A 27,036-nucleotide genomic window follows, 5' to 3' on the forward strand; every position below is an offset into this window, starting at 1 on the left:
CGTGATGCTGTTGACGGCCGTTGTTAACCTCGAAGATTGTCGTGGTAATGTGGTTCCGTGCCGCACCCTTTTAGATAGTGGATCCCAAGTGTGCTTCCTGTCAGAAGTGATGGCCAACCGATTGTCCATTCCCCGTGAGTATGTAAGCGTTCCGGTTACAGGAATCGGTGAAGCCAAGTTCTATGCTCGTGAGAAGCTGAACGTGTCAGTTTACTCCAGGTATTCGAACTTTTCTACCACCGTCGAGTGTCTGATTGTACCGAAGGTTACTGGAATTATTCCATCGTCGAAGATTGATATCTCCTCCTGGTCGATTCCAGCAGGGATACAATTAGCCGATCCCGAGTTTTTCGTGCCAGAGCGGATTGATATGCTCATTGGTGCTTCGAAGTTTTTTGATTTGCTTAAGTCAGGTCACCTCCGACTAGCAGATGGTTTGCCAGAGCTCCATGAGACCCATTTCGGATGGGTTGTTGCGGGTGAGATAGACGATCGTGTTGTCAATACGGTGCAACAAGTGCATTCCGCCACTGTGGATTCTTTGAATGATACCGTGAAGAAGTTCTGGGAACTGGAAGAGATTGCTGATACCCCGAGCCTAGGAACCGAGCAGGACGAGTGTGAGGACACCTTCCAAAGGACCCACCATCGAACACCATCTGGAAGATATGTTGTGCAATTACCCTTTCGAGAAGATGTCGACAAGCTTTGTGACAACCGAGAGATGGCTCTTCGTCGTTTCCTTGCGTTGGAAAGGCGACTCGTGAAGGATCCTACCCTGAAGGAACAGTACGTTCGATTCATCCAAGAGTATGAGGAGTTGGGCCATTGCAGAGAAGTGGATGAAGCCCGCGATCATCCATCGCATGGACGCTACTATTTACCTCACCACGCCGTTTTGAGACCATCTAGCTCCACAACCAAGCTACGAGTGGTTTTTGACGCCTCAGCTAGGCCATACCAAGGCGCAAGGTCGCTAAATGACGTTCTGCAAATCGGTGGCAACGTGCAAAATGATTTGTTCAGCATCCTACTTCGATTCCGCAGACATACCGTAGCCTTCACTGCCGACATCACGAAGATGTATCGGCAAGTGCTGGTTGATCCATCGCAGACTTGTTACCAAAGGATTTTCTGGAGAGACAGCCCAGATAAACCACTGAGAGTACTGGAGTTACAGACCGTAACGTACGGGACTGCCGCTGCACCTTTTCTAGCCACCCGGTGTTTGAGCCAGTTGTGCGAGGACGAAGGAGGCAGGTTCCCAATGGCAGCGAAAATAGTGCGAAAGGACTGTTACGTTGATGACGTCCTTTCAGGAGCCGAGAGCGTAGAAGAAGCAGTTGATGCCCAGCAGCAGTTACAACAGCTGTTGCGATGTGGTGGATTCCCGATACATAAATGGAGTTCGAATTGTCCAGCGATGCTTACCAATGTTCCCGAGACAGACCGAGAGAAACTGATACGCTTGGATCAAGAGTCGACCCGAGAAGTAGTCAAGACCCTGGGACTGACTTGGAGCCCCAAAGCCGATGATTTTGTGTTCGTTACCAGTAGTTGTGCCAATGTTCCAAGTAAGTACACAAAGCGGATTGTATTTTCTGAGATTGGTAGACTGTTCGATCCGCTGGGCTTGGCATCACCCGTTGTCGTTATTGCTAAGATGCTAATGCAAGAGATTTGGAAGTCTGGTCTACCATGGGATGCCGAGCTTGATGGAGAACTACTCCAGTGGTGGCTGACTTTCCGTGACGCTTTACCAGGAGTTTGCGAGTTGAGCATACCCCGCCGCGTGATTTCCCAACAAGCCGTTGCCCTGGAAATACACGGATTTTCAGATGCGTCGATTCGAGCGTACGGAGCCGTATTGTATGTGAGAAGCATTCTACCAGATGGAACTGCACAGCTAGCCCTGTTGTGTAGTAAGTCGAAGGTGTCGCCTATCGCTGAGGTGAGCATTCCACGTAAGGAATTGCTGGCTGCCCGTTTGCTGTCTCGACTTGTGGTAAAGGTAATTTATTCCCTTGAGCTGGATATTTCCAATGTGATTCTGTGGTCCGATAGCCAAATTGTACTCGCATGGCTCAGAAAACCCTTGGCTTCACTGCAGATCTTCGTCCGAAATAGAGTATCGGAAATCAACAAGGAGACTAGTGGCTACACATGGAAGTATATTCCCACCAAGGAGAACCCAGCGGACATAATATCAAGAGGCATGCTTCCTAATGCTTTGAAGTCAAACGAGTTGTGGAGGAATGGCCCAGGGTTCCTATGGGATTCTGATTACCAAGTTGAGTCGCCAACAGATATCTCAGATGCGGAGCTGCCGGAGATAAAACAGGTCGTAGTTGTAGCGTCAACCGCTTTCAACAGAGACCAACTTCCCGTATTTTCTAAATACAGTTCCTTCCGTAAGCTTCAGCGAGTGATAGCTTACGTCCAGCGTTTTATCTCAAATTGTCGTGAAAAGGATGACAAGCTCCGTGTCAAACAGAAACATACCAGTGTTCCAGAGCTTCGTAGAGCAATGGAGCTAATTATAAAGATCGTTCAGCACGAGGTTCTTGGCGATGAAATCAGACGGATTCATCAAAACGAACCTTGTAAGAAGATTGCACAATTGCACCCAATATGCCAGGATGGAGTTTTGAGAGTCGGAGGGAGATTGAAACACTCGCCCATGATGTCAGAAGCAAAACACCCGTACATACTTCCGAGGCATCCGATTGTTGACCTGTTGATTCGAGCATACCATTTGGAGAACCTGCACGAGGGACCTTCTAGTTTGCTTGCGAACCTACGCACTCGTTTCTGGATACTAGACGGACGATCGGCCGTGAGAAAAGTCACCAGAGGTTGCGTCACCTGTTTCCGTGCAAACCCAAAATGTTCCACGCAGCAAATGGGCAATCTACCTTCTTGTCGGGTCACGCCAGCTCATCCATTCGAGGTCACGGGCGTAGATTATGCAGGTCCTGTGTATGTGAAACAAGGGCGCCACCGACCGAGATTAGAGAAAGCATATCTGGGAGTCTTCGTGTGCATGGTCACAAGGGCTGTGCACCTGGAGTTAATTTCCGACATGACCACCGAAGCCTTTGTTGCGGCATTGCACCGATTCACCGCAAGAAGAGGAGTGCCGAGAGAGATCCATTCTGACAATGGATCCAACTTCCGAGGAGCGAGAAACGAGTTGCACGAGCTGTTTGAATTGTTCCGCTCAGAAGCGTTGGAGAATGAGATTGAGGATTTTTGTCAGCCAAGGGAAATTTCATGGCACTTCATTCCTCCTGAAGCGCCAAACTTTGGGGGAATTTGGGAGGCTGCTGTGAAAAGCGCAAAATTCCATTTGAAAAGAACTCTCAAAGACGCTCGGTTAACATTTGAGGAGTATGTGACAGTCTTGGTTCAGGTTGAGGCAATTCTAAATTCAAGACCGCTCTATTCCGTATCGTCTGACCCGGGTGACCCTGAAGTGATCACACCGGGACACTTCTTGATTGGCCGGCCCTTAACTGCCATACCGGAACCCAGCTATGAGGGTAGCCCGGTCAATCGTCTAAGTCGTTGGCAATACCTCCAGAAACTGCGAGAAGGTTTCTGGCATAAGTGGAAGCGCGAATACCTTCAGTCCCTTCAAGGTCGAAACAAAAACAGAACTAAGCAGCCAAACATCCAGCCCGGCATGATTGTGCTGCTCGAGGAGAAGGACACACCGCCACAACGATGGAAACTTGGAAAGATTGTGAGAACCTACCCTGGAACCGACGAGTTGGTTCGTACCGTCGATGTGCAGGTCGGAGATTCCATCTACAAGCGACCGATAACAAAAATCGCCGTATTACCGATTGAGGACAACATCATCGCGTCACAAGCTTCTTCAGAAAGCAAGTCTCAGCCCGGGGGAGTATGTTCACGCCCAAGCGAGAACGGAGCGCCATGTGACATCTCCATATGTTGTGGAAACGACGAGACACAGAAACCCGCCGAAACACCCAGAAACACCGGGAAGCAACGACGCGGACGCGTCGAACGGGCACGAGATGCGAACTCACCCGAGAGAGTGTCATCATCATCATCATCACCCAGCAGGGAGAGCGACGACGACCGTCATTATTGCAACAGAGAGCGATGACGACCATCGCAAGCGAGAGAGAGAGAGAGCGGCAGCGCCAGCGACGACCAGCGCGACTGCTCGCGTTGCGTTGAGAGTAACCACCGCGCGCCGCACCGCACCGGAGCACGTGATGGTCCAGCGTGTTCGCGCGAGTGCGCGAACTTTCTAGATTTAAGTTTGTTGCCTTATATAAGCAGCGCAGTTGCGCAAGCGAAGTTAGTTATAATTTTGATCCCGCGAAATAAACATCTAAGTGTTAAGTAGTAAGTGAAGTGTAAAAGTGAGTTTTGCTTACCAAATCCGAATCCCACAGTCCAACCAGTGGAGTGGAAGGGACCTAAACCGAGTGAGTTAGGTTCACCGTGTTATAGCTACAGGACTAGCCAAGAGTGAGTTTACCCACTAGTGCTGCAGCTACCGTCATACCCAGTCAGAGCCTGGAGGAGGCTCTAACAGTTTCTTCTGCGATTTTTCAAGGAGTTCTTTCTGAGATTCCCCCAGAAGTTCCTTCGAGGATTCCCTCAGGAGTTCCTTTACGGATACCTCCTGGAGTTCCTTCTGGGAATCCTCGAAGATTTTCCAAGATTGACCAGCACTTGCTTCTCGGATTTATCCAAGAGTTCCTTCAAAGATACCTCTTTCTGGGAATTTCAACCGTGGTTTCTTCCGGTATTTTCCCCCGTGCCCCTTTCTCGCCTCACACATGCATACTTTTACCAATGTTCCAATGTGCTTTCTTGGTTAGCCATGAAAATTCAGCTCACTGATTTTAAGAATGGGCTTAATTTGCATGGCTAAAGTACAAGTTTTGCTAACCGTCGGCCAACAATAGGCCGAAGTCTTCGCAAGACATAAATGTCTTGCCATTTTTCCGGACGGGATGTATATCAAGAGAGAAATGTTCTTTTCCCGTGTGACAGGAAAGCAATGATGATCGTCATTTCTGTCGTGTTTCTGTCTGGTTTAGCATTGGGCAATTTTGAATCGATGTTCGCAACATCGATGTTTTTGTTCCGATTAATCGATTTTTTGAATCGATGTTGAAGCCACACGAAGTCGACTAAATCGATTTTTTACATTCGATTTTTCTTTCGATTCAAAAATATTAAATTTCTTTTTTTGTCAGAATGATTCCGATTTTTTTTTATTGAGAATCCCTTTTATAATTCTAGATGAATGTTTCTTAATAATGTGGAGGATCCCCTCTTGGGAACCTCCTCGGGGTTATGGGAAAATCTCTGGGGATTCTAATGGGATGTCTTTCAATACTCCAGGAGAATTTCTCTCAAGATTCTATTTGAATCCCTCTCAGGATTCTGGAAGAATCCGTCAGGTAGTTCTGGGGATATCTGTCTAAGAATTCTGGGAGAATTCCGAGGAAACACTTCTCTCAGGATTCTGATAGAATCTATCACAGGATTCCGGGAGAATCCATCATGGGAATCGGAGGAAATCTCTAAAGATTCTGGGGGAATTCCTCTAAAGATTCTGAGAGAATTCATGTCAAAAAACTGGAGTAATCTCTCCCAGAATTCTAGGGGAATCCTTAAAAGAATTCAAGGACAATTCCTATTGGAAGAGTTTTTCTCGCTTTTCAGGGATAAGGTGTGATAATTTTCAGCATTTTGGAGGAAACTTTCACAAAAAATTAGAATTATGGAAGAGCCTCTTTAAAAATTCTGGAGGATTTTTTCTCAACAGTATTATATGACAATACCTATCAGAATAATTCTAGGGAATCTCTGGATTCGGGGGGAATTCATTTAAGGATTTTGGGGTATTCCCTACCAAGGGTGAAATGATTTCAGGATTCTAAGAAATTTCTGGCTGATCTGGGCTGATTCCTCTAAGGATTCTAGAAGACCCTCACTTAGGACCCCACTCAGAATTCTGAGGAAATCCTTCTCAGTATTTTCAGGAACTCCTCTCAGATTTCTTGGAGAATCATACTCAACATTCTCAGAACTGTGGGGGAATATTCCTTAGGATTTTGGGGGAATTCCACACAGAATCAGTAGAATCCGTCTCAGGATTTTGCGTAAGATCCTTTCAAGATTCTGGGAGAATATCACTACGTATTCTGCGGGAATTTTCCCCAGAATATCTGAAAATTCGGCTTTATGGGGTAATCCCCGTCAGAATTCTGGGGAACTTGTCTCATGATTCTGGATAAATCTTTGGAATTCTGGGGCTATATTTTTCAAGGTTCTAGGGTACTTTCTTTCAGAATTATTAGAAGAATTATTGAAGAATCTCTCACGACATTCTGGGTAGAATTCTCTTGAGAAATTTGGATTTTGGAGAATCCCTTGCATAAATTTTGTGATTGCTCTTAGAGTTCGGAAGAAATCCTTCTCAGCATTCTACGAGAACCCAAGTAGAATTATGTTTTATGTGTTCTGAGAGAGTTGCTCTCAGAAAACACTTCTAGGAGAATCCCTCTTAGTAATCAGGGAAAACCCCTGACAAGTCTATGGGAAAATTCTCTTGATATTTTGGTGTAATAGTTTAAAGAATTCTAGAGGAATCACTTTCAGAGTTCTGGGACAATCCCTTTCAGAAGTTTAGCGGAATCCTTTCAGAAATCTGCGGTAATTTTCTGTTTTATGTGAGAATACCTATCAGAATACCAGAGAATCCTTCTCAGGATGCAGGGGAAGCCCATTCTAGAAGTATTCGTAATCCCTTCCAGGGAGAATTCTTATCGGTTTTTCGGGAAAAAATCTCTTAGGTTTCTAGATATATTTCTCTCAAGAATCTGGAATTACCCCTCTTAATGATCCCTCTCAAGATGCTGGGGAATCACTCTTAGAATTCTGAGGAATACCTTTCGGGATTCTGGCAGAATCACTCTCAGCATTCTAATGGATTCCACCCAGCATATTTTGGGAATTCTGGAAAAATACTTAAAGGATTCTGGAGGAATTCTTCTCAAGATTCTAGGGTTGTATCACCCAGAATTCTGTGAAAGTATATCTCAGGTTTCTTTGGAAATCCCACCCAGTATTTTGAGGGAACCTTTCTCAGGTTTCTCGAGTAATCCTTCTTAGGGTTCTAAGCTACCCTTTTCAGGATTCAGGGTCATTTCTTTTAAGTTTCTTGAGGAATTCATGCTATGAATCCGAAAATCTTATGTTTTTGTGAGAATCTCTCACAACTTATCAAGAATGTGGAAGAGCCGCTCTTGGAATTCTTCTCAGGATTCTGGGAGAATTCATCTTAGGATTCTGGAACATTTTGGGAGAATCCCAAGGGAAAGCTTCTCTTAGGATTCTTAGACAATCTATCACACGATTCTGGGAGAATTCCTCTCGGGACTCTGAGACAATCCGTCTCATAGATATGGAGTAATCTCTCTCAGGATTCTAGGAAAATTCTTAATAGAATTCAGAGGGAATTCCTACCAAGATACCGGAAGAGTCTTGCTTTCTTTTCTAGATAATGTCGCTCGGGATTTTGGTGTATTTACAGCATTCTGAAGAAATCTCTCTCAGTTCCTCTAGAATTTCCTTTCAGAATTCATAAGGAGTTTCTTTAAAGATTCTAAAGGAATTTCTCTCAGCAGTCTGTGGGAATTTATCCCAGTACTATATGGGATTACTTCTCAGAGTTTTGGGGAATCTCAGGATCTCAGGATTTTTCTTTCGATCCAAAAATATTATTTAGTTTTTTTTACTGTCTCAGCATTATATCCACTTTCGTATCAGATTCGCGAAGTGTTTGATGTAAGTACACGAATAAAAAATACCATAAACTTGAACTACTATATCTGATATATGATATGATATGAATATTTACGGAGCATAGCGTACTTTAAAGCTTGACGTCCAGATTCACAATTATCGAATCAACTTGTTTACGGAAGAGTAGCTATTTATGCAATGGGCTATTAAAACGTGCACAGAGTGTTTTTTTTTACCCAGAGGCGCGATGGAGGTATACTATGCGCCATACCATACGCTGATGGGAACCCACGTGGATGGCGAAAGAATGTCTTCTACGGTGCGGTGCTGTGCAGTATGGGCAGCGCATCTGTTGCAGCAAGCGCTTCCACCTTGAGTTCCCACGGCGGCGGCGGTGGCCAACACGCAGCAGCCGCGCTTTTGTGAGAATTCTTACTTTTCTATCCACCTGCTCACAAGAAGTGCATTATCATCGTGATCGGGGGAGGCATGATTTACACACGTCGACGGGGGTCGGGTCGGTTCACGGAGTTCGTTCATGGTCGCCAAACGTTGCAATATGTACTCTGCTTCTACCAACGAACGGTTGGTGCTGCATCCCAGTGTTTTCACTCGACGGTGGCCACAGTAGCGCTTCACCCTGAACGCTTTATTTTTTTGTCTTATTTTCATAATATACGTTAAAATGTGAGGAATGTCGATGAGAAACGCCGTGCAAAGTGTAACAGAGACAATTGGATAGTGGCATCATCGGTGCGTTATGTCAGACGTAAATACCTGCATACTAAGAAGTGCAGTAATCAGATAAAGATAAAGAAAATAATAGCAAAAACCTAAATTTAACTGTATTCATAAAAAAAAAACTCGACATAGAAATTCATTTTTTTTATTATTATTATACGGAGGTAACTGAAGTAATCGGTTTCTCTTCATCATTTTTATTTTCCGCAATTAAGTCGATCGAGTCAATGTTTCCTGTTATTATTGTAGCAGAATTTGGTGCTTCAGTGTATTAACACTTTTAAGCTAAGGAGCAACCCAAAACCTACAAAGACTCTTTTGACACATTCCACGCGTTAAGTTTTACGCGAGAATCAAACTTTTGCTTCCAGAAATGATTATGTTGTAAAATACAAGCCAACCAGTATATCAAATGATCAGATATTAGAACATTCAGTTCATGCTTTATAAATCAACATTGAAACTCTTTACTTCAAGAAAAATCAAGAAATAGGGCGTAACGGGGCACCATCGCAAAAAAAATGACAAATTTTGATTTAACGCCAAGAAATTAGCTACTTTCTCGAAATAGTTGTCAAAGTATGGGGTACTATTGGCATAATATAAGTAATTATCTTCATTTTGCTACAAAAAGAATCAAAATCGACAGCAGGAGCACTGAAGTATCGTTCAATGAAGTTCAAAAACCACGGTGTAGAAGTACGTGGAATGTGTCTTTTATGGCCACTCAGAACTTCCGATCGCTCCACCATCGTGGATTACATGATATCCGACGGGATGCCCATTACTTATTTTATTTATTAACTCTTAAAAACAGTCATAATCCCTACCTATATGTTCAATTCACGTTCGATCACCCAAATTAACACATTATTCGTTCACTTCTCATTTACAGGATGTTGTGTGATAGGGAGCTTACTAGCCGAGAAGAATGCAACCCAAGAGCTGACCACCAAGGAAAAGCGCCAAACCGACCACGAGACTCGAACTGCTCCCCAGGCAGCTAGTCGACGGCAACAACCGGGTGCGGGATACTACCAGGATCCTGACGCAGCAGCGCACTACTACGCCCAGCAAGCTGGAGGTCAGCTTCTGTTCAGACCGCACCAGCTGAAGGCCGGCCAAGAACAAGTGCAGGAGGTGAGTTGTCTCATTTGATATCGTTAATAACATTGGCTATCCAAAAAGGCTATATCGTCGGTTTCCTACAATAGGGATACTTACCATTCAAAATTGGTCAATTTTGAGATTTTGATGGCAAATGTTGATAAACTATGTAAACTTTCACCTCACAAGGACTCTTTCTGGAATTCGTTGAGAAACGCGAGATGTACGCATTTTGATTAATTTTGTGTAATAAAAGCACAACTCAAAATAAGTCAACTTTTTCAATAGCAATACCAAACTCATAACTGGGAAATTCACGCAATGCATATTCGATTGAGATTTCTAGCCTCTGTCTCGATATCCGCGTGGCACCGGCCATGCTGCGAGTAACCTTAAAAAAGATCGGGTAATCAGCCCCGGTGGGAACTTTGGTCGTAGGCTGACAGGGAAGAGATTTGCTTCTGCAAACCTGAGTGTGTGTTCTCCAAAAGGAACGGCATACAACAACATTTGATCCCTATGTAAGGAGCGATTAATCGACGTCCGAGCACCATGAATGGCTTCCAAGCTCAACTGTGCCTTATGGCCCTGTGAAAAGTAGGGGGTTGGTGTCCGGCTCTACGAACCAGCCGTAAAAAAATATTGTAACGGAAAGTCATCAACAGAATAATACGAACCGAAACCAACGGCAACAATCCCAGCGAACAAAAAGGACTTGCGATTGGAAACTGGATACATGGAAAAGATGTCATAGAGAAAACCCATCGGTAATTCTTCAGGAATCGCTTCAAGAATTCCTATGGGAATTTTGCCAAGGATTTTACAAGCCTTTTTTCCAAAAAATCTCTTGAAAATTATCCAAAGAATTTTTTTCAGAATAGTTTCAAGTATCTTGTTAGAAACTTCTGCGAAGGTTTCATCATTCGAAAAAAGCATTCCCTGTCTATTTTTTTTTTTTTATAAAACTGCTACTGGAATTCCTTTATTCTATCCGTTAGGGTAAACAGGTATAATATGCCCCCCTAAGGAAAACTGGAAATATCTCTACACTCGTCACCGTACTTTACTCAATCAAGGTATTTATTGATTGAGCAAAGTTTCAGCTTTTATCCAATGATAACTTTTTGCACGAAATAACAGCATTTATTCCGCAATAACGTATTTTCTGAAATCAACATAATCATAAACTCACAAAAGCATCGGGGCCAAACGCCCCAGCTACGGTATAATATGATCCGCAACAACGGGCAAGTATGACCCTCTGTAGTGGGGCATTGCGCTCCATAACAACGGGGTAATATGCCCCTACCGAGAGAATCCGAGCCGGTCAAACGCCAAATATCGGAACTGAGATCAGCTGATGCAGTCTATTGGCTGTGAGCCATATTATCCAGCTCACCGCCTGCATATTGCCCGTTTGAGTGCTACTATGCAAAAACATATTAATTACAAAATTTAATTATAATTTTCTTATTTTAACTGCAGAGGTAAGTTCTTTTATTTCATACATATACTAATTTCATTGGTTTTGCTTCATTGGTGCATGCCAGCGCTTAATTTAAACGCATCGTTAATTACAACATATGTGTGTGCTTTCAATTTCTTGTTGTATATTTGTTTAAAAGAGTAAAACAACTTCAAAATTGACATAGTAGACTAGTATCATGAATATGAAGCCTTACACAAAGATTCATTTACTATTTCAAATTCCCTGGAAATAAAAGGAGGCGCATTATACCTGTTTACCCTAGGTAATTTTCCAAGAACTGCATCATGATTTTTTCTATTGATACCTGGAAAGATTTCATTAGCGGTAATACAAATTTTGTCGGATTTCCGTCACGAAACTTCTAAGAAATTTGTCTAATGATTCAATCAATAATTTTGTTTTTCCAAGTAAAGAACTCCAAGAACTCTTTCTTGGATATCTTTAACGATTCATCTAGAAATAACTTCAAGGTCTTAATTACAAATTCCTCCAAGATTTTCTTCAAAAGTTGCTCCAGCGATTGCATCGGGAGCTCCTTCAAGCATCTCTGAAGGAATTCATTTAGTAATATTCACAAATTCCATAAAGAATTTCTTTAAGATTTCCACACATGATTTCTCCGGATCCCTTCAGCAATTTCCCAGAAGAAATAATACTTTATGAATTCCTTCAAGTTTTTTTCACAAATTTCTTCAAGCGTTCCTTATGCATTGTCTCAAACGGTTTTCTAAAAATCTTTTCAAGGTTTTTTTTTTCATTATTTATACCTGCAGGGATTGTTTTTCAGAAATTCTTCCAATAATTGCCGCAAAAATCTTGCAAAGATTCCTTAGGCGATTTTTTAAGTCCTGTTTCACAATTCGTTGAAGTAAATATTATTTGATAAATTCCAGTAGGGATTTAATATTTTTCTATAAGGAATTTTTCACACTAAGTTATAAAGATTCCATCAGGAATTTCTCAAAATCTTCATCAAATAATCCTAAAAAGAAAGAATTCGTCACATAAGTAGAACTCCATACTCAGAAAGAAGAAAAAAGTTGCACCCTTTTTCCAGCATGCGCCACTGGTATATCTAGTATAGAAGGCATCAAACTGTCATTGATATTGGTAAACAAAAAACATCTGACCTAAGCAGTAGTCCAGTTTTAGCAAAGACAACAGAAACGAAGATTGGCAGCTGAGACATGCGTAAAATTTGTTGCTGGCAATTCACTTACTAATTTAGCCATAGAATAATTAAAATCTACGGAATAACACATCCACGTTCCACATACCGATTTCCGTTTTCGTTCGAGACTAGGAAAACGTATTCTAGACCAATGTTTACAAAATTTCATCAAAATTTATGTTTTATTAGGGTATCGGGATGCTTCGTTGGCATAGTCCCCTCGTTCGGCCTATCTTAACGTTAACCAAAAACTCAAACAAACACGCCGAACTGGATATCGGAAAAGCTTTGCGCCAAACACCTGTAACATTTCGTTTCAATTTTAGCACTTTGGAGTATTAAAATTGTATGAAAATGTCACTTTGTTTAGCTTTTGTAGACGCCATGATTCTTCGGCTTAGTGGGTAGTCTATACACATGATCATAAATGGCATGATTCTGAAATATTTCGGATTGCCTTTTCAATAACTGAACATTTGATGCGACGGTCAAAGATGCTATTTTGAATTTGTATGTTTGTTTTTAACGAATAATAACTATTTTACAAATTACATGTGGGCCGAATATTGAGGACATTTTTTTCACTATGTACCCAAATCTTGGCCCATCAGTAAAGTGACGTCAAAAACACCGATAAAGTGACGCCAACAACATTGCTTGCGTAAGAACCAGAAAGAACGAACAGAAAGATAGATTTTGTGTGTGGTGACTGTAAAAATATAACACAATAATCGGGTTGCATTGTTTTCGTTACTAAAAAAGAAAGAACTTTAGTTTAAGTGATTTATTTATAGTTCTTTGAAAATTTGGCTCCGAAAATGTAATTTGAAAGTATGATTGGTGAACAAACAGAGATAATACCTTAGCAGAAATATTGAAAAAATGAGATAATTAGTGGTTCTAGTGCATGGAAAGCAATAGGCCAACGTTGTATCCACTAATAGGCCAATTTATGTACCATAGACCAACGTTGCATACCATCACATCGAATCTTTTAAACTTAGTTAAGTAAATTCTTGAATATTTACGTTAGTTTACTTCCAATTGGTGAAACATGCATTGCCTAGAGTGCATAATAGGGTCAACATATTATTTCTAGTGCTATTAATCCATGAGTTATGGTCAAAATTGTCAAGGCGGTTTGCAAATTAGGCCAAGGAATGATCCATATACCCGATTATTCCCACGTGCTGCCAGTCTAGATCTGTAAAGTTTTTGTTTTACTTCTCATCAATGAAAAATGGTATACATGTTGAAAAACGGTATGGTGATCATGGGCGAAACTACGGGTTTTTGCTAAGGGGTGCACTACAAACAAATATTGATTAGTTCATCCATTCATCATTCATCGCCCCATATCTCACAGCAGTGTATCAAAATTCTAGGGGGTGCCTGGCAACCCCGGCACCCCCAGTAGTTTCGCCTGTGATGGTGATAATGGTATAACGCATTTGACATTTCGGTGTCCTCTATACCAGCACACGCAATCGAAAAGGCTTCTACTTTTTGACCCAAAGTTCCACTTATGTTATGTGGATTCGTGCAAAAATTTCCTGAGGAGGTCCCAAAGATATTCCTCCAAGGAAGGTGGGAAAGGAATTCTTTGGGGTTTCCACCATTGATTACTTTAGGAAATAATCCAGGTATTTCATAATAAATTCTTGCAGAAATCTGTTTGTTTTCAAAATTTCTCCAAGAATCTTTTTCGAAAAGTCCTCATAATAGTTGATCGGTTAGTGGCCGATTGACGAAAGAATTTTCAGGTTGAGGATCAAGGGCCGATTCTTCAACTTCACCATAACGTGCGCACCCCTAACTCCGGAAGCATTGACAAAGACGCATTTTACGCACAGCTCGAACGCCAGTATGACCGCTGCCCAAGCCACGACGTCAAGATCATCATAGGAGACCTAAACGTTCAGGCAGGCCAGGAGACCGACGATTGGTAAGTTCAGCGCCCACCAGCTGACGAACGAAAACAACGTATGGCTCTTTGATTTCGCCGTTTCAAAAAGTATGCGTATGGCCACCTTTTTCCAACACAGCCTCCCTTATCGTTACATCTGAAGATCACCACAGCAGACGGAATCGCAAATCGACCACGTTTTGATTGACTGTTGGCACTTCTCCGAAATTATCGACGCCAGGACCTATCGTGGCGCTAACATGGACTTCGACCACTACCTGGTGATGATCAAACTCCGCCTAAACCATTCCGTTTTCGACAATGTACGGTACCGGCGACTGCCGCGATACAACCTGAGTGACTGAAGCAATCAGATGTCGCCTCAGCATACGTGTAGAATTTCGAGGCAGTGTTGCCGAGGGCGTGCTCGATGGGGCCCCTCTAAAGGACTGCTGGAATACAGTGAAAGCAGCCATCAACGACGCAACCGAGAGCACTATCGGGTACGTGGGAAGGAGGCGACGAAACGATTGGTTCGGCAAGGAGTGAAGAGCGATTTTGGAGGAGAATAACGCAGCACGGGAAGTAATGCTGCAGTAAGGAATTCGGCAGAACGTGGAACGTTACCAACAGAAGCGGAAACAGCAGACCCACTGGGAGAAAAAGCACCGCCTAAAGGAAGCGGAGTACGAAGAATTGGAAATGCTGTGCCGTTCCTATGAAACACGGCAGCTCTTCCAGATGCGAGATCCAGCAACGGCTTCGTGCCGCGAGCCGAAATATGCAAATATGCAAGGACGGAGGCATCTTGACGGACGGATGTGAGATGACTGAAATGTGGAAGCAGCACTTCGATGAGCACCTGAATGTATACGATCTCCTAGGCACTGAGGGAACGAATAAGGAATAGAAGGAAGGGGTAATCTGCCCCATTCACAGGAAATGTGACCATTTGGAATATGTGAGAACTTCAGAGCGATCACCATTTCAAATGTTTCCTACAAAGTGATATCCCAGATGATCTTCCGTCGTCTGTGACCTAAAACGAATGAGTTCGTGGGAAGTTATCAAGCCGGTTTCATCGACGGCCGGTCGACAACGGCCCAGATCTTCACCGTTAGACAAATCCTGCAGAAATGTCATGAATACCAGGTCCCAATGCATCATCTATTCGTCGACTTCAAAGCGGCATACGATGGTATCGACCGCACAGGTCTATGAAAAATGATGGACGAAACCGTCTATCCCGGGAAGCTTCTAGACTGATTAATGCAACGATGGACGGTCTACAAACTAGCTATACAGTTCATTCGAATCTCGCCGGGGACTGCGACAAGGTGACGGACTCTCATACCTACTCTGCAACATCGCTCTTGAAGGTGTAATTCCACGAGCCGGGCTCAACAACCGGGGTACGATTTTCACAAAATCCGGTCAATATGTGTGCTTTGTGGACGACGTGGACATTATCGCCAGAAAAGTTGGAACGATAGCAGAACTGTACATCCGTCTGAAATGCGAAGCAGCAAAGGTCGGACTGTAGGTGAATACGTCTGCAACAAAGCACATGATGGCAGGTGAAACCGAACACGAACGAGTCCATCTTGATAGTAAATAATGTGATGATAAACGGGGTTACCTTAGAGGTGATGGGGGAATTCTACCTCGAATCCTTACCGACAGCTGACAACAATGTCAGTCGTGAAATTCGAAGGCGCATCATCAGTGGAAGTCGTGCCTACTACGGATTCCGAAAGAAGCTGTGGTCCAAAAAGATTCGCCCACGCACTAAATGCACCACATACAAAACGCTTATACGACGGTTCACTACGGACAAGAAACATGAATCATGCTCGAGGAGGACCTGCCTTGGAGTTTTCGAGTGGTGCGTGCTTAGGACCAACTAAGCTCGCTACACTTTACAGTGCATCCGACATTCTGAAAGTAAAGTAGCTTAAGCTATACGAATACTTGTACCGACTTTTCGAACCCTCTAAGCAGAATACCCTCTTCGAATGAGTGTAATCAGTTTCGTCCCTTATAATTCCGCCCTAATTGCTTATCCTTTGACAGATACGCGTATTTCGACTACCACTTGTCCTGATAACTGACACTGAGGAAGATTACAAGTGGTAGTTGAAATACGCGTATCTGTCAAAGGATAAGCAATTAGGGCCGAATTAAAAGGTACGAAACTGGTTACACTCATTCGAAGTATACGAATACGTTTTCATGATATGTTGCGAGAATGCCGGAAACAACCCTGGAAAGTAAGTGTTCGTTACTGCTCCGGTTGATGGAAGCGTGAAGCATAAAGACCGCGATAAGCGACCGAGATGTGGCGTAATTTGGTAGGGGAAACAGGCGCATAACACCCCGGCTAAGCATATGTGGTCGTGAACCTCAAATGATGCTTATTTTAAGGTCGTGTTCTGCCTTGGAGTGCAGTTTATTCCCTTACTTAAGAGACTTCAACTTTTGGCCCGCGTGCCACAAAATTTTCCATTCAAATAAACAATTCCGGAAACTGCAGGAGGCAAACGCCTTTTTGGGTGATGTAAACCGCCCGCTGGCATTTCCCGCTTTGACTTGTTGTGAAATACCAAGGGATTCCATCGAACTCTTCCCAGCAGCAAATAAAGGAGTAGGAGGCGCGTGGTAGCCTTATGGGTTGATTCCATATAATCAGCGCGCAATGTCTTAATTTCTGCGCGCTGCAAATTAGGGAATCATTCCAAATGTGGAAAATCGTCGTTTTTCACGCTTTTCTTCCGACAATATCAGCCGTTCTTGGGCTTAACCTGCTCAGTTTGAGTTCTAGTTTGCTTGCATCTTTTTTTTTAATTTTCTATTTTTTAGGTTTAAACCAGTTTTATATTTTCTTTTATTAAATAGTTGAAAGAAGAGTGGGTAACATTTCCATTTATTGCTGAAAAAATATCATATAAAAGACTTTGGAATTCCTTCGAAACAGTTCAATTTTCAAACTCGTTTTTTGTCGAAATCTTCAGCTACTACTTCTAACTAATAATTTCAAGCATTAGGGGATTATTTGAAGCATGGATGTATTTTTTAATTTCTTTTTATTTGTAAATTTTAACGTAGGCTAATTCTTTACTATTTGGATGTCATGTCTGCTTCAGTATAGGGAGCGGAGGGTTGAAATTAACTTTTTGACAAAAGAAAATTCTTCACCGATTGATCCTGATACAATGATGTTACTTACGTGTTCTCTGTCTGAAATTTGTTATCTTCAGTATGTACAACATCCAGTTGAATAGATTTCCAATCTAGTCCTCAAGGTGGTCCCCCTCAAACTAGGCCCCACAGCGATTGATCCTGTTCCCTCGTAACCTATAGCCCTGAACTGTGATGTTCTCCTCCTACCAGTCAGTCAGTGCCGCCGAAGATGCGACACGGTTGTCAATGGTTTTCCCAAAGTGCCTGCACGAAGCTCCCCTAAGGCTTCTCGGCTGACAGTCAGCAGTGTGGAGGCTAAGATCAATTGATTTTGTGGTGATTAAACTTGGAAGCGTGATGCACGTTTACCATTTAAGCCATGCCGTCACCGTCTTATGTAATTATATTGTACCAATAAAGCAGAAGAGCATCTCCGATCGGTGCGCGATGGCAGCGGCGGCGTTGAGCCAAGAAGACCGTTAGAGCGCTTCCCATAAGTCGTCGTCGTCGTTGGCGGAGAATCTCCACGCTAGCTCGTTGGCTTGACATATAGCGCACTCCGCTTGGTTGTCGGTACCTGTGGAATCTATTAAGCGGGTTACCTCCAATTGCTTATTATGTTTCGATTAGTTTTGTTTTACTGGCCAATATGATGACGATTGAAGGTGTGTAAATGGGTAATTTTTGAAGAGCAAAGAACATCTTGTAGCCAGTTGTTTTAAACTGTTGCATTTCTGTGATGTTGAGCAAATAAGGTTCAATAATGAGTTGATCCGTTGGTTGTAGTTGTAACTCGCCTCTGTTACGCCCGCTCAGCCCATAAAACCCTTACCCAATTCTCAGGGTCGGCTCATCCACGCCGAGGCAATTTCGAGGAATGAAGAAATGGTTAAAAGAAGAAATAATTACTTTTTACGGCGGTTTATTAGAAAAAGGCCCTATCGTCCCTAACGTCCCTAGCTAATATCCTACCAAATACACTCTACTCACGATTTGTGTGGGTGTCAGTGTTGGGCCCGTCGCTGGAAGCTGGCTGGTGGAGTCCTGAGGTAGCGGATCGTAGCCACGCGATCTACACGTGGCCCGCTGGGTCACTGGGGTCCGTAAACCCGGATCGCTCCTTTCGGTCCTCACGATGCCGGCTGCCGCACGGTCCTCTATGCCGGGTCGGTTCCATCGGACCAAGAGCAGGAGTTCACCGGGACTTGGTGAGTGGATATTTCCGACAGTACAGCGGACTACGAAAAGATCGTGTGGGCGCGATCCAACGACACGGACCCCCCCCCCCCCCCCCTCCCCCCTTTTTACGGGAACCGGAGGACAGTAGGACCGACAGAAGCGATCCGGCATAGAGGACCGTGCGGCAGCCGGCAGCGTGAGGACCGAAAGGAGCGATCCGGGTTTACGGACCCCAGTGACCCAGCGGGCCACGTGTAGATCGCGTGGCTACGATCCGCTACCTCAGGACTCCACCAGCCAGCTTCCAGCGACGGGCCCAACACTGACACCCACACAAATCGTGAGTAGAGTGTATTTGGTAGTATATTAGCTAGGGACGTTAGGGACGATAGGGCCTTTTTCTAATAAACCGCCGTAAAAAGTAATTATTTCATCTTTTAACCATTTCTTCATTCCTCGAAATTGCCTCGGCGTGGATGAGCCGACCCTGAGAATTGGGTAAGGGTTTTATGGGCTGAGCGGGCGTAGCAGAGGCGAGTTACATTTTGGCGACCAACAAAAAAATATTCCATATTTTTTTCGAGGTAAGCGAGGGAGGAAGACGATAGTGGTAATCGTTTACGCCGGTGATACTGGTAAATGATCCAGTTTCGGCCACTGTGAAGTAATAGCTTGCATAGCAAGAGTGACGAAAGTATTACACCCTAGGATTCAGAACAAATTACCAGATTTACTTTTCGCGTGGTTTTGTGGTAAAGGTCATTCTTAACCATAACCGATATTTCATGAAAAATCAGTTCTCGTACAAGCGAAGGATACCAAAAAGTCTGCTTAGAAAAGCGTGTGAATTTATAGGTTATCAAATTTGACGGAATTTGCTAGTCAGCATCAGCTCTATCGAGCGTTATTCTTGCCTAAGGTACTTTTCAATTTTCGAACCACATTCCAACATGGATCATTTCATCACTCAATATTTTTCAATGAATGTTGCCCATCTGTACGATGAGGAGTTAGCACACGAATTGTACGTCCGCGATGTAGAGGTTGGTAACGAGCAGCGATCGGTTCTAGATCGCAAATGTAGAGCAGAACTCAAAAGGGAATCTTCGTCTAAATTATCCGATATTGAGTACAGACCATTCGGCCACACAATGATCGAAGAGTTGGAACTGTGCGATCAGAAAGTGCGCGAAATCAAACAAGCGATTGAATCCAGACCAGCTAGAAAAGTGCCTGATCAAAACCACAAATCTCGATTGCTACATTATCTCTTTCGCTTGTCACGAGCAAAGGCTCTCACAAATGACGAGTCTGAGTTGAACACGATCAGTGAAATCGCTGGTAAGTGTGTAAAACTCTTAAACACTTTTTACTCCATTGCATCTCCGTTCCCTGAAATACGAAGAGCCGAGATCGATATTGTAAACGATAGTTTGCAAAAGCTCCATCACACCGTACCGGAGGACAAAGGCGCAAAACCTAAACAGAGACCTGAGCAACCCTCCGGTTCCGATAAACAAAAGGAAGCTGAGGACGAACAGGCTCTGCGGCAAATTGGAGACCTATTTTCCCAGCAGGAAGATAATGATCCAAATGACGAGTTAGGTGCTGTTGGTGGAACTCCTACTGACGAAGTTGAGATTCTAAAACTAGAAAACACTCAACTGAAGTCCCTTGTTGATCAGTTGCTAACGAGAATGGAGTCTATGGAAGCTCAGCTCCAAAACTCGAAAACACTGCATCACGAAACGAGGAACAGCACAACTGTCGATAAAACTGATGAGTCAAATTCAGAACGACTTACTTCTGACGAACCGATGAAGAATAAGTGTTCGTACAAAGATTTTATGGACTGGTTGGTTAATGACCAGAACATCTCACCAAAAGTTCCGAAAATCACTAAACGCGTTTCCTCCGCAAGTGATCCTGACATTCCAGTCACCTTGCCTGATCGTGGTAACACAGTTCAGGACAGTAGTAGCAATCGTCTTCCAATCCATAAGTGGAAGATTCGTTACGATGGATCAGATAGCGGCCGGCACTTGATGGAATTTCTGCGAGAAATCGAATTCAATGCCCGTTCGGAAGGTTTCACAAAACGCGAGCTGTATAACGCAGCGTATCACTTGTTTGGTGGTAAAGCGCGGTCCTGGTTCATGGAGGTCAACGCCCAGAATGAGCTCGGAACCTGGGACAACCTTGTCTGCGAGTTGAAACGAGAGTTTCTACCTCCCGACATAGATTATCAGTACGAACATCAAGCTCACTTGCGAAAGCAAGGTGCGAGAGAACGTTTTCAGGATTACTACCTGGAAATGACCAGAATTTTCAGAAATATGACGGATTCTCTCGATGACACGAAGAAGTTCCAAATACTCTTTCGAAACTTGCGCTCCGAGTACAAGAGTGCCATGCTGGCTGCGAATATCACCACTATCCCAAAAATGCGAGAGTTCGACTCTATAAATTGGCAGAGGTTCACCCGAACCGACAGGGATACTGGTCGAACTCAGCGATATGAGAAGCAGGTTAATGAGATAGGTGAGGGGAAAAAGCGTCCTGCGGATGCTGAGAAACCGTGGAACAAGGGAGATAGGTTCAAACGTGAGTTCACTAACTCGAATCGATTAGCCAGCTTCAAGAGCAATCAGCAAAATCACAATTCGAAACCGAAACCCCCATCGGCTGCTAACAGGACTGCCGATCAGAAGCAGGAACCTCACGTGAGCAAGCCAGATTATCAAAAACCTGGACCTAGTCGGAATTTGAACACCATGGAGAAGATTCTAAAATCGTATGTTCCGATGGAGAAAGGCACTTGCTTTATTGTCACCATTTTGGGCATAACTTCAGCCAGTGCCAGCAAGAAAAGCAAATTTTCTGTGAAATCTGTGGCTTTCCCGGATTTTCACTGAAAGAATGTCCGTATTGTTTGTCAAAAAACACGGACAAGACTGCTCAATGAGGCAGAGTAGTCTCGATTCTAATTTGCAAAGCCCTCCAACAGACGAATGTAATGCTATAAGTTCAATTCTCACACAGCTCGGTTATCGGACGGTGGTTGTCAATCCCAAGTGCGCGGAGGAAAATACGATATTTCTCCACCCACATGGCGAAAACCGACCATTTGTAAGAATTGAGATGTTGGGCATGAAACTGATAGCACTCCTTGACAGCGGAACAAACCGCAACATCTTAGGAAAAGGTTCAGAACGCATCGTTGCGAATCTGAATCTTTCCTATACGCCTTCGGATTTGACTTTGATTACTGCTGAAGGTCATCCAGTGCAAGTGCTAGGAGAAGTCGAGATACCTGTTGAGTTCAACGGGGTCACAAAATTAGTGCCCTTCGTTGTTGCACCGACATTGAAGCGGCAATGCTACCTAGGAATGACATTCTGGGATCAGTTCGGGATATATCCCTCTCTGAGAGACTCATTTATTGAGACGATTGAGGACCCAGAAGAGTCGTTGGAGAGTGAGCTTTCGTTGACACCCGAAGAACAACAGGAACTCGATGATGTTAAAAAGCTTTTCTTAGTCCCGGAGCCTGGCAACATTGGATGCACCGAACGTCTCTCTCACACGATTGAAATCAGGGGCGAATGTCGTGAGCTCCCTCCGATTCGAAAGAACCCATATCCATGGAGCCCTGAGGTGCAGCGGCGCATTCACACCGCGGTTGATAACATGATCCAGGATGATATCATCGAACGATCACGTTCCGATTGGTCTCAACCTGTGATACCGGTCGCAAAGCGAGACAGCGATGCCGTTCGTCTTTGCCTTGACGCGAGAAAATTAAATGAACGCACGAGGCGTGATGCGTACCGGCTCCCGCACCAGACCCGAATACTTAGTCGTTTGGGATCTTTTAAATACCTAACGACAATCGATCTAAGTCAAGCTTTCTTACAGATTCCCCTTAGCCCCGAGTCTCGGCCATACACGGCATTTTCCATCCCCGGAAGAGGTCTTTTTTACTTTAAACGTTTGCCTTTCGGGCTTGCAAACAGTCCCGCGACGCTTAGCAAGCTAGTGGACCGGGTGCTAGGATTCGGCGAGCTGGAGCCCAACATATTTGTCTACTTGGACGATATTGTTGTGGCGTCCAAGACCTTCAGAGAGCACATTGCTCACTTGAAGGAACTTGCAAAAAGATTGAGGGAGGCCAACTTACGGATTAACTTAACAAAATCCAAATTTTGCGTGCCGGAATTACCTTACCTGGGGTATATTTTGTCTAAAGATGGTTTGAGGCCCAATCCTGATCGCGTGCATGCGATTGTTGCGTATGGGTTGCCGAAGTCGGTATCAACAATCAAATATCAACAGTCCAAAAAATAGTTATTCCAAGGTTTCCACTGAAATTTCTTTCGTAGAAATAATTCCATGAGAATCTTCAAAATTTCACATTTTTTAGAAATTCTTTGAAAAGTTCTACGAAAATACAGAGGATAGACAAAATGATCGGAACAGGCACAATTTTCACTTTTCAAAAATTGGTCAAATAGCTGCAACTTTTCGCAAAAATCTATTTTTACTGTAAGTTGTTCAACTAGTTTTGTATCAATGGTCCGATTTTGGGAAAGATCGGACTAGTCTACATGAAGTAAGAAAGATTCTAGAAAAAGTCATAACTATCCGATAGCCAACTATGAATTGTTATATCGCCGGATTCAATGACCCAAATGCAATGAAATTTTAAGCGTACATGACTTCTATGATTAGCTTTGAAAAATGTTTGACATAACCAAAAATTTTTAACACGGATGAAAATTATAGCGTTTAGATTATTTTTTCTGATATAACACCAAATTATCGAAAATTTCAACATTGCTTCAAAATTCGAGATGGTAAATGTATGGAGTTTATTTGAATTTCGTCTAATTGACTTCAATATGAATATATTTTGAAAGAACGTAACAAAATAACCGGCAATAAATTAAAAAAGTATTGGGAAGCATATTAATGTTGGACCAATTTATTAAAAAATCCTAAAATAAATGGAATCGTTGTAACTTTTTTTTTTCTTATTGATAATTTCAAATTTAGTTAATTTTTTTTTCAAAGCTGAGTCATCAGTTCAAAGTTGACTATCGGATAATTATGACTTTTTCTAGAATCTTTCTAACTGCAACTTACAACAAAATTTTTTGATTTTTTATGCACTTTTCGAAAAGTTACAGCTATTTTACCATTTTTTGAAAAGTGAAAATTTTGCCTGTCTCGATCATTTTGTTTATCCCCTGTACATTCTAATAGAGCACAATAAAATCATATACTAATTTCGCTGAAACAACGTGCTTTGACTCTATTATATTTGATTATGACTCGATCTGACCTCAATACTAATCGCCGGAAATAAATCAATCTTGCATTGACTTCAAATATTGACGAGATACCTACCGCTAGCAAAATAAGAGTGAGAGGTGCGCCCTGGAAATGTCTGTTGTTTGTTATTTGAAAAGTTCAAACGTGTTCTATCAATCAAGGTTGTACTCAATGTGTCTTCTGTCTTATTGCAGCTTCCAGCGGAATACATCAGTTTGTTGCAGCAATTAGCCGATCACCAGAATCATGCAGCAGCACCCGTCAAACAACCGAAGCACCACTCCTACGACGTTCAAAACGCCCAAACCGAGCAATACTATCACCAACAGCAGCAGCACCATCCCCAGCAACAGCAGCATCAGCAACAGCAGCAGCAGCAGCAACAACAACAACAGACACAGCTCCATCATCCGCCGGCGCAGCATAATCAAATCCAATACATCACTGAGGAGGAGTATGCTCAAATTTTGAAACATGCCCAAGCACAAAACCAGCAAGCTGCTGCCCAGGCTCAATACGCCCGACCAGCCGGAAAGCAAGGTATACAATTATTGAAGTCAAGGGTTAGGCATTGTTGCATTCTGTACCTTTAATCATTGATTGGTGATCGATGGTAGTGAAATGATCGTTTTGTCCACAAGAACTAGATATTGTTTGATTCCTTTTTCGTTCGTTTCAGAATCGCCCAAATACCGCCCGGCTGTTCAACTGTTGGAGACTGGTCAGGAGCACGGACAGGCTTACGCACAGCCAGAACCTGAGCAGCCATATCGAATCCAATACAAGAGCATTCAACCGACTGGATCTGTCACCCCCGTATCGAAGCCAATTAGCGCCTTTTCATTCGAAAAAGAACTCGCTAAATTGGTGGAATCAAATCGTCCCATTGCCTACCATCCGGCGGGTCCGCATCGACCAAGCGAACGTGGACCACATGATGGCCCACGATACGTGGTGAATCCTCAGTCGCACGAATATGCCTACGTCCCGGTCCCTGCTCACGAGCACCCACAAAAGCAATCGATCAAAGCTCAGTACATTGCACCTTTTGCTCAACTACAGTCTGGTCCAAAACTGAGCGCAGCCCATCTGCAAGTTGGACCCCATAAGTTCGCTGATAGCCCCGCCCAAAAATATCAGTTCATTCAACAGGAAGCCCCAGCCAAGGGTCATGTTCCACAGCAATATCTTGCTGAAGTACCACCAAAATACGCTCAACATTCGTCAGAAAAGCAACCCGCCGGAACTCCATCTCCAAAAATTCAGTACTACGTCCCCAAAGAAAAGAACCTCCAGATCTACTACCCCCAGCAGGTCACAGAAAAGCAACCAACCGAACAACACACTGCGCAACACCCAATGAAGATCGTTGATGCTCCTCAATTGCAACATGAGAAACCCCACAAGCAGGTTCAAACTAATCGTCCAAAGGCTCAATACGTCGCCAGAGATAAACAAGCAGAACAGAGTCAACAGACGGTTCAGAAATCTAAGGATGCAGAAACACCATCCCGATCGGCCATCTATGTATCCCAGCAGACGGGAGTGTCTCCATCGCCGGCCCCCGCAGCTCAACATCCCAGTCAGGAGAAACAACCCCAGCCTCAACACCACAAGATTCCGCCCAAGATCGATCGTCCTCTCACTCAGGAAGAATTCCAAGCACTGGTGGATGCAGGATATTCGGTAGTTCCCGTACCCGTACCGGTCCCAGTGCCTGTTTCCCAGTATCATGCGCAACAGCAAGCCGCAGCAGCCCGTGCATCAGCAGCTGCTCAGGCACCTTCCGCACGTCACGGTCCAGTACCACAGGCCTCCCGGTACCACCAGCACCAAGTGGCGGCGGAAAACAACCCCAGTCAAGTTATCACGTACCTGCGTCCGCTGCATATCGATCCATTCTCGGCAGGCGTCAGAGGACCCAACAAAGCAGTACCCTGAGTGCGGTAAACCAACTGCCACTGTTTTAGTTTTAACCTGTTTAGATAAGTATTATAAATAGTATTGTAATGTAATTTATCGAACGTTTCGCCCATGCACGAAACAAACATGTATGTATAAAACCACGAAACAGTGGCACAAAAGAGGAGATTTTTTATTTGTTTTAGCCGTGATGCAATTGTTACGCATAATTTATACAGACTTTTGTGTAATAGCTTCAGATTGAGCGAAATAAATGTTTTAAATAATATATTTTAAACTGTCTTTTTACTATTTTCCCAACTAATTCAACAAATTTTGAATGGTTCGTCTTTTTGAGTAACTTATTTGATTTTCAGTATTTTCACCTAATCTTTTACTGCCCATAGATGCAACCAAGTCTTCCTTATTTGTTCGGTACATACCACTCACTGTCGAGCGTCTGTTCTGGCATTCAGCGGCTGAGTAAGAAATGTTGCATCACACCCAGCCAGATCCAAGGTGGTAAAGGTTGAGTCGTTAATTATTGTGCCATTGTCGAGAGGAGGTGGCAGCATTATGATGAACACCTCAATGGTGAGCTGAAAGCACCAAAGATAGCGTGGTAACAGATCCAGGAGTCCGTGCGCAGGACGAAAGATTTCCAGCTCCTAACCTTCAAGAGATTGAGGAGGAGGTTGGCCGGTTGAAAAACAACAAAGCCGCTAGGGCAGATCAACTACCAAGTGAGCTTCTAAAATACGGTGGAGAAGCACTGGTGAGAGCACTACACTGAGTCATTACCAAGATTTGGGAGAAGGAACAATTACTGGAGGAATGGATGGAAGGTATCGTGTGTCCCATCTACAAAAAGGGCGACGGGTTGGATTGCGGGAACTATTGTGCGATCACGCTACTGAGAGTTGCCTACAAGATACTCTCTCAAACTGCATCACCGATTGCAAGAGAGTTCGTGGGGCAATATCAGGCTGGATTCATGGGTGAACGCGCTACAACGGACCAGATGCTCGTCATCCGCCAAGTATTGCAGAAATGCCGTGAATACAACGTGCCCACACATCACAAGTTCATCGATTTCAAATCGGCATATGATACAATCGATCGAGACCAGCTATGGCAGATTATGCACGAATAAGGAGTCCGTTCAGCTGCTTGGTTTCCCTGATGATATTGATATTATAGCTCGCAAGTTTGATACGATGGCGGAAA

The 27,036-nt window shown here is 43.6% G+C and overlaps 1 protein-coding gene across 1 annotated transcript in view; it reads left to right on the forward strand.

The window, feature by feature from the left end:
* LOC109406160 (uncharacterized) overlaps window positions 1–26,098 on the forward strand; it is a 50,495-nt gene extending 24,397 nt beyond the window's left edge. The window contains exons 2-4 of the mRNA XM_029862593.2: window positions 9,437–9,681; window positions 24,102–24,447; window positions 24,587–26,098. Of these exons, the coding sequence (XP_029718453.2) occupies window positions 9,437–9,681; window positions 24,102–24,447; window positions 24,587–25,848 (1,853 nt within the window). The 3' untranslated portion in view covers window positions 25,849–26,098. The remainder of the gene's footprint in view (window positions 1–9,436; window positions 9,682–24,101; window positions 24,448–24,586) is intronic.
* The last annotated feature ends 938 nt before the right edge of the window (window positions 26,099–27,036 follow it).

The sequence above is a fragment of the Aedes albopictus genome, chromosome 3 (genome assembly GCF_035046485.1).
Source record: "Aedes albopictus strain Foshan chromosome 3, AalbF5, whole genome shotgun sequence".
Lineage (NCBI taxonomy): Eukaryota > Metazoa > Arthropoda > Insecta > Diptera > Culicidae > Aedes > Aedes albopictus.